At 34.7% G+C, this 12,864-nt stretch overlaps 1 protein-coding gene across 2 annotated transcripts in view; it reads right to left on the bottom strand.

The window, feature by feature from the left end:
• The window catches only part of IFT88 (intraflagellar transport 88), a 116,787-nt gene that overhangs the window by 94,436 nt on the left and 9,487 nt on the right, over window positions 1–12,864 (bottom strand). Inside the window, exons 3-7 of one of the 2 annotated variants that reach the window (XM_011976522.1) lie at window positions 10,691–10,753; window positions 3,805–3,861; window positions 2,656–2,709; window positions 2,000–2,063; window positions 1,284–1,353 (exon numbers count right to left, since the gene is read on the bottom strand). In XM_011976522.1, coding sequence (XP_011831912.1) covers window positions 1,284–1,353; window positions 2,000–2,063; window positions 2,656–2,709; window positions 3,805–3,861; window positions 10,691–10,753 — 308 coding nt within the window. The remainder of the gene's footprint in view (window positions 1–1,283; window positions 1,354–1,999; window positions 2,064–2,655; window positions 2,710–3,804; window positions 3,862–10,690; window positions 10,754–12,864) is intronic. The other variant, XM_011976523.1, reaches the window with a different exon arrangement.

Raw genomic sequence — 12,864 nt, forward strand, 5'->3', positions numbered from 1 at the left:
AAAACCATGTTTTCTGTTATTAGCAGCTGAAAGGACCATAAATGACAAAATATTTAAATAAAAAATGCTTTTATTAGCAAATATGCTGTCATTAATGAAGATAAAGTGATTTTCTATAGAGGTTCCTTGTTAGTCAAAAATGGAAATTATGTAATTTACACAAAAGCCTAAATATTGGGTTTAAGAATTACAATTTAAATTTAAAAAAAAGAAACAAAAAAAAAAGAATTACAATTTAAAAAGATATATTCTATAGAAGCAAAACAGTATAGTGATTAATTTCTAGTTCCAGCTTGTGCTCTGGAACTAGAAAAACTGGGTTTGAATCTCAGCCTTGTCACTTATTAGCCTTAGAAAGTTAAGACAGTTGGGCTTCAGTTCCCCTCTTTATGAACTAGTGAGAGTAATAGCTCTGTTTTCATAGGGAAGGTACTTGGAAAGGTGCCTGGCACACAGCAAGGACTCAGTTAATGTTAGCTTTTATTACTATTTGTAAAATGTATACATTAAGGTTCTTAGATACCAGATGTACATAATTAAATGTATATCATACCTTTTTGGCTACTGTCTAGCTGCTAGCACAAAATTAAGTTTGTTCTATAAAAAATTAAATTTTCCAATAATATGACAAATTAATTTCATGTGTTCTCTTAATTTTTTCCCTTGAAATGTCCTCTCAAAATAATCCTATTTTATAACATTTACAACCCCATTTGGCTGTCAAGAGACTCAATACTGGCCCGGATAAAAAAATCAGACCATATCTTCAAGTCAAATAACATCACAATAAAACTGCACAGAATACATATGGCTATTCTTAATTTTGTTAGTTCTGGCAACTAGGGATGGTTTTTTGTTTACTACTCTGCTGACACAAACTTTCTAAGAATTACGTATTTGGGCTGGTGCGGTGGTTCACGCTTGTAAGGCCAACACTTTGGGAGGCTGAGGTCGGCAGATCATTTGAGATTGGGAGTTTGAGACCAGCCTGGTCAACATGGCAAAACCTCATCTCTACCAAAAATACAAAAATTATCTGGACATAGTCGTGGGCACCTGTAATCCCAGCTACTCAGGAGGCTGAGGCAGGAGAATCACTTGAACCTGGGAGGTGAAGTTTGCAGTGAGCCAAGATCGCATCACTGCAACTCCAGCCTGGGCCAACAGAGTGAGAAATTATCTTAAAAAAAAAAAAAAAAAAAAAAAAAAAATTATGTATTTGGAAAATAAAAATTAAAAATATGCAGCAACCACAACAAACAACAACATAAGGACTTGCATACCTATCTTTTTTCTTGGCTTCCAAAGGGGGAGCAGGGCCCCTTGACTGACCAAGAGGGTCAAATGCAGAGCCTGAGACACAATTCAAAAGTTAATATTCTATTTGTAACCCAGTAAAATTGAAAAAAATATGAAAATATAAAACTCTGCATAAGATATTTCATTTACCTCTTTATTAAATGGTTTCAATTACCTATTTATTAAATGGACATAACATTGTATCTATATAAACATACTGGGAAATTGGTAAGATTTTTAACATACATAAAGCTATGTAAATAACACATGTATTAAACTTAAAAACAAAAATAAGATATTCTCAGCATTAACTTTCTCTTCCACAGTGATCTATCCCTATTATCAACTCTAAATTATCAGTCACATGTCTTATAACCTGGTATTGGCTTTTTAATTTTCCTTATTGGCATACTAAACATTAATTTTTGTTATAATTTTATTTTTAAATTATCATTTAACTTTCTACATATTATTTCAATACATTTTGACAAATTACACCATGGTTTAATTACCACCCCAACAGATATGTAGAAGGTTTTCATTATCCCTTTCCTTTCTTAATGGTACCTAAAATATCGGTGCATCTTATAATCAATGGCATCATTAGATTTTATTTAAAATGGCATTAATATTTATATCACAAAATGACAAAAGAGTAAAAGATCCAAAAAAGATTATTAGTAGAGATAGTGTAACAAACCTCTCAAAGCTGCTTTGGTAAAACCAGCTGCTCTCACTGCTGTCATGGGTCTAGTAACTCCATCCTTTAAAGAGAATGGGAATCATTCATTCTTAAATAAGATCTCCTATGTACAGTTCTGCACATTACACACAGCTTAATATAGACCCATTTTTAAAATGCTAACTTTTAATCACTATACATTTACTCCTTACTTCTACCTCCTCATGTATCAATCCTGTCCTCTCTCCCCTTTAGAATTTTAATTCTTGGATCTAACTGGCCTATAGTTCTAAAAAAAAATTAATCAGCTTGTTAGCCAGCTACTCTCTTACTTTTGGTTGGTTTCTTACATGCCTATGAGAGAAACCACAGAAATTGTTGTAAATGGTAGCACAGGAAAAACGGGCCCCAGAATACACCATATAAGCAATGATCAGTTCTATGCCCACTCACCAATGGGGATTCATTTGATACCTGAGTAAATAAATCTAAAGAGACCTTACCTTCCAAGATTTACAACAGTCTAGACTTTAGCCCACAATTTAAAGAATCTGGGTCACTATGTAAGTAATATCTTAACATTTTAAAATAACATAATAAAGTAAAAAAACTTTGGTAGTAAATTTCAAGTCACAAAAAAGGCACAAAATGAACAAGCATGCAAATAGAGATACCTGAATAGCCCCTGTCATTGGTCTTCCTATTGATGATGCCAGAGATGTCTTGGACTAGTAAACAGAAAAGTTAAGTTAAAAAGATTCCTAAAAATATCTACCTTAAATTTTTAAACCAAGTTATAGAAGTTTTCTTCATTCTATCGGCAAATAAACAAATGTAATTTATTACTTTTACCTCCTGAGGGTATAGGGTAAAACTATAAAACAGGGAGCAGCAAACTACAACACATAGCCTTTGTAAATAAAGTTTTACTGGAACATAGCAATGCCCCATTCCTTTGCACACTGCCCATGGCTGCTTTTGCTATACAAATGCAGAGTTGGATAGCAACAACAGAGACCATATGATCTGCAAAGCCTAAAATATCTAGCCCTTCATGGAGAAAGTTTGCTCTTATTCTGAAACACCCCCAAAAATCAAATTTATGAGTAATATACACTCAGGCTAACTAATAAAAGCACGTTTCATATGACACACAGTTATATTACGTAGAAGGCTACTTTCTTCACTCATATAAAGGAACATTATGAAAGTAAGTGCCCTGGACCTCTAGGTTCTGAAGACATTTTTTTGACTAAGAAAAGCTATTCCACCTAATTTTTCCATTTTTCTCATTCCTCTGTTATTTCATATAAGCTAAAACATCCAAGTTACAGGTAATTTGGGCAACATTAAAAAGTTTATTACTTTTATAGAGTTTGATATATCTTTCCTCCAAAGGCTTCTAATATAAGACCCAAATATACACTTCTGAAACACTTTTCTTAAATTTTATATTTGTTGATTAGTAAATGTTTCCCAATTATACACACTATTACATTTATATAAAATTTAACTTCACATAAAATACATGAATGGAATACACGAGACTTGGTTGTATCATGTGGAAAATGAAAGGAAGTCAACGAACACAGGGTTTACAAATGGAAAAAGGTAATAAAATATTTTCCAATACTTACAAATCAAAATGACTAGAATATTCAAATTTATTAATCAAACTAGACTTGGATAATGTTCGTAAGTATCCAAAATGGAAAATATATCTGGGTTATGACCTAAAATATAATAAAATTATTCAGAACTGCCTAAAGTGAACTATCGTATGAGAAAAAGCATCTTAATATTTTCAGCTTACAAAAACCTACCCCATATCCAGTAGCTATAGGTCTAGTAACTGCCGTGCTTGATATTTTAGCAGTTATCTTGGGGAGGAAAAAGAACATAGTTAACAGGATTCAGACTGAGCTATATAATAGAAAACTGGAAAAGAAATAGAAAATATAGACTCAACAATAAAGAAATATTTCTATAATACTTAGAATGATTTATTTTAAATTATCTTAAATATTAGGGAGCTCAGGTATTTTAAGTATATGGGAAGGAGACTCATTCTGGAATTCATTTTAAAAGAGAAAGTGGACTTTTGAATGATCTGAGGTGCCAGTAAGAAAGATTTGTTTTCATGCTTGCAACCATCACGAATTAAACACTTTACTGCATAATTACTACTGCTAGCCACTAGGCCAAACAGTAGACACAAGATCTGGGGTCTGAGAACTTGAGTTTGAATCTCAGCTATCTCTATAACAACTACCTTTATTTAATCTCTTTGAACCTACAGTTTTCTCATCTTTTAAATAAGAATACAAAGTATACGGATCACAAAATTGTAGTCAGAATCAAATAGGAGCACATCAGTGAAAGTATACTAAAAATGTTAGTTGTTAAGCAGAATTGTTAGAAATATTTATTAAATATCACTCACGGAGGAATTCTACTTTTGGCTATGATGGACTGTTTTTTAAAACCTTCTCACTAAGAACTATTAAAAAATATACATGGGGTCAAAATATTTTTTTTTTAATGTGTGAATATATTAGAGAACCATCAAGACAGTGAAGAATTACAAGGTCTGAAAATAAAGAAGAGACGGGAAGGCTAGAGAGGTGAGCCTGCATTTAGGCCTGCTTTCCTTCTAGAGGCATCTGTTAATTCCAATGGCAAATCTGAGACACTGGGCAAAGCTTTTGAGACTCACAGCCTGAGGGGATAAATACTAGAGATGAGGGCCTGCCAATAACACAGACCTGGTAATCCTCTGGACTTTAGACTGTGATCTCAAAAGGCTACACCCTAAGACTAAAAGGTAAATAATAGTATACTAGCCCTCATAAGGGTTGACATCCAATTCACAATCATCTCAAACCCGACTGGATTAAGGTGATCACGGATTTCTACTGCTGCTAGTACTAAGTAAAAGTAAATTCTCTCCAGTGAAAGATCCTCTAGCACTGTTCTATCCAATAAACTTTCTGTAGTGATGGAAAAGTTCTATAGCTGCCCTTGCTGATAAGACACCCAGTGGCCACACAAGGCTGATGAACATATGAAATGTAAGCAGTACAATGAGAATTTATTTTAGTTTTAAATAATTTAAATGTAAATAGTTTCATGTGGCTATTGCCTCTCATACTGAGTAGTGCAGACACAGAGCCATGAAGTATCTCTAAAATTTTTCATTTATAATGTCTCACAATTAAAACCAACTAGACATATAAGAGGCAAGACTACCTAACCAAAAGCCAAGATAAACAAAAGAATAGAAAGAAACTCAGAAGTGGATACATATAATGGACATATCAGACATAGACTTTAACATAACTATGCTTAACATGATCAATGAATTAAAAGATTAGTAATATCAGCAACTGAAAATGAACTAAAAACTATAAAAAAGGAGTACATAGAAATTCTAGAACTGAAAAAATAAAAATAATGTAAAATCCTGGCACTGTCCAGGCAGTAGTGAAACTATTAATTTATACTAGACTTTAAAAAGTTAAAGATGAGTATCATAATATTTAGGGAAGCACTAAAAGAATAGTCAGAGAATGTAAACTACTAAGATAACAGAAAAAGGAAATGGCATAATAAAAAACAAGCAAAAAAGAAAGCAAGTAAGGAGAGAAAATGAAATATACAAGAGCCAGGAAAAAACAAAAGCAAACAGTGACATAGTAAATGTTAAAGTAAATCAGTAACTTCATTAAATGTAAGTGGAATAAATACTTAACTAAAATAAGATTGTCAGACTATTAAAAAAACAAAAACCAATCACATGCTGCTAATAAGAATTACATTTTAAATAAATTGATATGGAAAAGTTGGAAGTAAAAAGACAGGAAAGATATACAATAAAAATGCTAGACAAAGAGCTTGTATAGCTATAACAACATATTAATATCTTACAAACAGACAAAAGGCATTACTAGAGATAGAAGCATACTTCATAACAATAAAAGGCTCAGTTACTATGAAAATATAGCAATCTAAATATCTTTGCTCCACATATATAAAGCAAAAACCTAAAAAAATACAAACCCACAACCACAGTGCAAGAATTGATCACACTTTCTCATTAAAAATAGAATCAGTAGGCCAGGCGCAGTGGCTCGCTCCTGTAATCCCAGCACTTTGGGAGACTGAGGTGGGTGGATCACCTGAGGTCAGGAATTCGAGACCAACCTGACTAACATGGTGAAACCCTGTCTTTACTAAAAATATAAAAATGAGCCAGGTGAGGTGGCTCAAGCCTGTAGTCTCAGCTACTCAGGAGGCTGAGGCACGAGAATTGCTTGAACCCAGGAAGTGGAGGTTGCAGTGAGCCAAGATCACACCGCTGCACTCCAGCCTGGGAAAGAGAGTGAGACTTGGTGAAAGAAAAGAAACGAAACGAAAAGAAAAAAGAAAAGAAAAGAAGGAAAGGAAAAAGAAAAAAGAAAAGAAAACAAAGACAACAACTACAGTAGGCAAACAAAAAACAGTAAAAATATTGAACATCTGAACAAAACCATTAACACACTTTACCCAATTGACATATTACACTGTACCCATCGTGGAACATATATTCTTTAAGAATGCATTTGGGACATTAACAAATTTCAAAACATTGAAAGCATACAGATTATATTCCCTATCTAAAAATAAAACTAGAAATCAGTAACACAGAGATAACTAGAAAAATTTAATATGTTCGGAAATTAAGAAATATACTTCTAAAAAACCTACAGGTCAAAGAAGAAATACCCATGGAAATTAGAAAATATTTTGAACTGAATCATATGATAATGTAATTAGAGGCAAAATATGGTAAAAAACATACATATATGTTAATTCTGTAGGAAAACAAATGCCTGAATTACAGGTGATAAGATATAAAGTTGTTAGGTGAACTTTAGACATCGAAAGGTATTTTAATTGTATACATGTTTCAGGGCTTAAACTCATGCTTGATAAGGTTGGCTCCAGGTCTTAGAAAAAACTGAAAAGGAAGCATATGGGTCTCCGCAACTTCTTCCATGAGAACAAACTGAGGGGAAGACCATTATTTTTTTAACTACTACCTAACGACTAAATCTCGTTTTTGAGTTTTGTTGTCAGCATTGGGCAGCTCCTACACTCGCTTCCCTCATTCACCTTGTACTCTTACCTGCAATGCCCTTTTCTCCTGTATCTCAAGGTCAATCTCAGTTCTACATATCCCGTAATAATCAACTCTTAATTTATCTTCTAAGCAACCTCTTCTGATTTTCCCAACTAGTGGCAAATGACCTCTCTTTGAAATTTCATAGCAATTTTTACTCTTTTATTATAATTTATTACTTCATGCCTTGTAATATCTAAGTGTGTCCATTTAATTTTCCTTCTGAAGATTGTAAGCTCCTTAGGAGCAATCTAGAATTTTGTCCTCTTTAGTGAACCTGTAAGATTTTTCATATGAAAAGCGTAAAACTTTTTCCCATTTAATATAGTAAGTAGGATGTGATGAAAATATCACTCAACAGAAGATTAAATGACCCACACTCTATCCCAGTTACAGACAGCTGTGAGGCCTTGGCTTTTCTAGGCTTCAGTTTCCTCATCTATAAAATAAGTATCTCCAAAGTAATTTCTAAAGATCTTTGGAAGGGCCACCTGGCAAAATTTTCATCTGCTATGTGATCCCTGAAATCACTTAATTGAAGACAAAGTTCACTGATTTACTAAGTTAGTCAATAAAGATGTATGGAACACTTAAGTAGACAAGGAAAAGAATGATGAATAAAATAATCTGCCTCTTTGAAAAGCTTACAGTCTAATCACTAGCCTAGTGGAAAGACCCAGAGCCTATGGTTTTTCTTCCCATAATGAAGGTAACTTCAAAATTAAAATATGAGTTGTAAAAAAATTAAATAAATAAATAAAATATGGGTTTTAGAATGTGTAGTGAATTAACTTTACTCAAAGAGAGGTGTGGCCTTTGTTGTTGGCTCCTAAGAGATGATTTCTACACCCCTGAAATGCTCTGCCTGACAGGAGTGTCTTTGTTTGCCCTGGTTTTGGCCACTGGTCAGTCTATCAATGTGATTCACAATGGGAGCTTTGGGACACATCAGCTTCTGGAGTTATTAGCCCGAACCTCTGGGGCTAGAGACTAAAGGTTGGCCTGGTGGGCGGTATGTGATCAAGCCTTAGTAAAAAATCTGAATGCCAAAGTCCAGGGTAGGATTCCCCGGTTGGCAATACTCTTCAATTACTGTCACACTGTGGTTAGGAAAAGGCACTGCCATGTCTTGCTCCACAGGGAGAGGATAATCGGAAGCTCTCTGTTTGGACCACTCCTAGGCCCTGCTCTATGCATCTCTTCCCTTGGTGGATTTTAATTTGTATCCTTCCCATGATTAAACTGTAAGTATAGGAGATTTCAGTGAGTTCGTTGAGTCTTTCCAGGGAATTATCAAGCCTGAGGATGGTTCTGGGAACCATGAACTTGCAGTTGGTGTCAGAAGTGGGAGCAGTCTTATGGAGGACTGACTGTGTCCTCTACCTGTGCAGTGGTTTAGCCAAAGTCATTGCAAGGAACCACACTAAATGCATTTACCCTATATGAGATGGGCGAGGTATTCACAATGATTTATTTTTGCTAAATAAGTACGTAGGACAGGGAGGAAGGGAGAACGTGACAAAGTGAGGGAAGATAATAGCAGAAGGACACTTCATCTAAAGCAGAGGAGTTTGGGCTGGATATCTCTTTATTACCAGGGGCTGGCCTATGCATTGTAGAATGGTTAGCAGCATCTCTGGCTGCTACCCACTAGGTGCCAGTAGCACCCACTCAAGTTGTGACAACCTAAAATATCTCTCTAAGCATTGCCAAATGTCCCTGGTGGGGGGGCACAAGTGCCCCCAGCTGAAAGCCACTGCTATATAGTATTAGATGGATAGGGAGGAGCAGCATTCAAAAAAGGAATATTAGACATAGAACATCAGGGATATAACTTTTTCTGCTTCACTACTTAGTGTCAACCTTGTTTATTTTCAACTACAAACAAAGCTTGGCAGATTTCATGCACTGTGAAAGGCAGATGTCTATGCTTTGTACGACATATACAAAAACCTTAATACTAATACTGAAAAAAACTACTCCAGCAATTCATGTACTGGTAGAAAATCAATTCATAGAGAATTAATATTAATACAAGGAAGGGTAATCTGTAAATTAAGCCCCAATGTTTTGAAGGATCAATATTTATGCTACTTTAAAAATTAGAAAAGCAAATATTTTTAAAACAATGAATGTTTTAGGTAAACAATATTCTGATGCCTAATAAAAATAATGTTTACATTTTCAATAACATAAGAAATCCTTTGATCTCAAATACTTTAAAATTCACTTACTAGATACACTGAAAACTACAAAACATTGATGAATTAAAGAACATATAAACAAATGGAAAGGCATCCTGTGTTCATGGGTTCATAGACTGAAAGACTTAATATTGTTAAGATGTCCATACAACCCAGTTAATTCAATATCTTATCAAATCCTTATCATCCCAATGACTTTTTTTTACAGAAATAGAGATTCATCCTAAAATTAATATGGAATACCAAGGGACCCCAAGTAGCTAAAACAGTTGTGAAAAAAAAGAACAAAGTTTGAAGGTTTACATTTCCTGATTTTAAAACATATTACAAAGCTACAGTAATCAAAACAGTGTGGTTACTGCCATAAAGACAGATAAACAGACCAATAGAGCAGCATAGAAAGCCCGGAAACAAACCCTTACATATATGGTCAAATGATCTTCAACGATGGTGCCACGACCATTCAATAGGGAAGGGACAGTCTGCACAGCAAATAGTGTTGGGAGAACTAAATATCCATATGCAAAAGAATGAAGTTGGATCTTTATCTTATACCATATATAAAAATTAACAAAAAATGGGTTAAAGATCTAAATGTAAGACCTAAAACTACAAAAATGCTAGAAGAAAACATAGGGGAAAAGCCTCATGACATTATTCTTGGCAATGATCTCTTGAATATGACACCAAAAGCACAAGCAACAAAAGTAAAGATGGACAACTGGCACTATATCAAACTAAAAAACTTTGGTGTATCAAAGGACACATCAGTGTTAAAAGCAATCTACAAAATGAAAGAAAATATTTGCAAATCGTACATCTGATAAGACATTAATATCCAGAATATATAGAGAACTCCTACAACTGAATAACAAAAATGGACAAGTGTTCATTGACAGATGAATGGATAAACAAAATGTGGTATAAACATACAATGGAATACTATTCAGACTTAAAAAGGAAGGAGTTTCTGTCACATGCTACAACATGGATGAACCTTGAGAACATTATACTAAGTGAATAAGCCAGTCACAAAAAGACAAATACTCTGAGACTCCATTTATGTAAGGTATCTAAATTAGTCAAATTCATAGAAATAGAAAGTAGAATGGTAGTTACAGGGGCTTTGGAAGTAGGAGAAAATGGGAAGTTTTTGTTTAATAGATACAGAGTTTCAGATATACAAGATGAAAAACTTCTGAAGATCTCTTTCACTACCATCTAAAGCTAATGATGGTTATAATCTTTAACACTACAGGAATATACAGGTAAAAATGGTTACTTTGGTAAATTTCATGTTATGTGTTTTTTACCACAATAAAAAAAAAATGTTTTTTCACTTACTGGAGGTCTTCTGCCATGACTAGTCCTCACAGCTTGCTGAAAAGCTGCATCATTCTCCAATTCCTAAAATGAGTTCAAATTTCACATTCAACACAGAGTAAGAATTGGGGGAAAAAATAAGTTTAAATTCCTGTTTGGTACTCAAGCGCCTCTATAATTCATTTTATCCCAACTGTTGACATCTAGGTAGGGATGAAAGGACTCTTACCTCAAATCTCCCCACTTCACACTACCCAGAATAGCAAATCTCCTTCCTCTCCTAGAATGAGGAGTACTGGTCATGTTAGTCAATTTTATGGACATCTTATTGGCTACAGTTTTTATGAGTGGTATCACAATGCCGAGTTGAAAGATCAAGTATACAAGCATGGGGCCTTTCTTCTGTTTCTTTTTTCCTGGTAGCTTAGAATTGAGATTTACATCTCTCTTTCTCCCCCTACCCCCCTGTGTTTCTCCTTTCCTCCCACCCTACCTAATAAAGCCTCAGGATAAAAAAGGCCATATTTTCTACAAGCAGGGGGCACTCTCTTTGGTGCCATTTCCATCTGCCCAAATGAAAAGGATTTTTCATCTCACTGGAGAGCTGACGTCAAGTCTGAGACGCAGACTGGAGCTAATCTAAGCAAATGGGGGTGCTCAACAAGTCCAACTTGCACTACCATTTGGAATCAACATCTCGGTAGAAATAAAATGTTATTTGGCTTTGCTGATTCCTGAACTGTACTTACATTCCCCTTCAGGAAATTTAAGGAAAAGAAAATTAATCAAGGGCAGGATATAAGGGTTCCTGTGTTTCCTGAAGAAAATACCATTTTCATAGTCTCTCAAAAGCACCCAGTCTCACCAACAGCCAGTCTTCCAACCATCCTTTATTTCCTACTTCCTCTTCTTTAACACATACTCTGACTTTAACCCTTCAGACACATTAAATGCAGTTCTCATCCTCTCATCCTTGCCTCTGATTTACTTCAATCTACTTCCCATAAAAATATACTTGTCCAGTATTTTAAAAATAAACAATTCATAAAAAAAAGTCACTATCAATTAACTTTTTTAAAAATTTGAAAATAATCAAAATAAAATGTTTATATTACCAGGATGCTACAAGCCTTCTTCTTTAATTTTTACTTTAAATTATCTTTTTTTTTTTTTTTTTTTTTGAGACAGGGTCTCACTTCAACCGCCAGGCTGGAGTACAGTAGTGCAATCACAGCTCACTGCAGCCTCAACTTCCCAGGCTCAGGTAATTGTCCCACCTCCGTCTCCCTAGGAGCTGGGACCACGGGCACACACTACCACAACCTGCTAATTTTTGTATTTTTTAAGAGACAGGATTTTGCCATGTTACCCAGGCTGCTCTCAAACTGAGCTCAAGTGATCCACCCCTGCCTCCTAAAGGGATTACAGGCATAAGCCACTGTGCCCAGCCTAAATTACCTTTGTAACCTTCCATATCAACTACACAAAATTACATGATTCTCACTTACCCATAGAAACTAAAAACTTTTGAATGAAGTATAAATCCAAAGGTAACCTTCAACATAATTTATTATACTTCTACTTTAGCAGATCTTTGAGTAAAAAAATTTCCCTTAAGATTCCTAAATTATTAGTAAAATTTGGTTAATCAGCTCAGTAAATCCTAACTAAATGACAAACTAAAAAGGACAGTCAACAAATTCTCCAATTACAAACACCAAACTTAAACAACATTTGGAACTTTTTGTCACTTTGTTAACAAATGGCATCTTCTATGAGTATCTTAAGCCACTGCTTCAAGTAATTCATTTATTTATTGAACCTGTTATTATTATAATTAAGATCAAAGAAAACCAAGTAAAAGTCAAAAATTATTTTTACTTCACTGTCTTTATTTTTGGGTCTGATATTCTGAGTATTCACTTTACATTAAATTATACAGCCACAGTGCAACAACCTGAGGAGGTAGGAAGCGTCCCTGATGCTTTAAAAATGATAATCTTCGGGCCGGGGCAGTGGCTCACGCCTGTAATCCCAGCACTTTGGGAGGCTGAGGTGGGTGGATCACAAGGTCTGGACATCGAAACCATCCTGACTAACACAGTGAAACCCCGTCTCTACTAAAAATACAAAAAACTAGCTGGGCATGTTGGCGGGTGCCTGTAGTCACAGCTACTCAGGAGGCTGAGGCAGGA

Source organism: Mandrillus leucophaeus, unplaced genomic scaffold, assembly GCF_000951045.1.
Source record: "Mandrillus leucophaeus isolate KB7577 unplaced genomic scaffold, Mleu.le_1.0 Scaffold168, whole genome shotgun sequence".
Lineage (NCBI taxonomy): Eukaryota > Metazoa > Chordata > Mammalia > Primates > Cercopithecidae > Mandrillus > Mandrillus leucophaeus.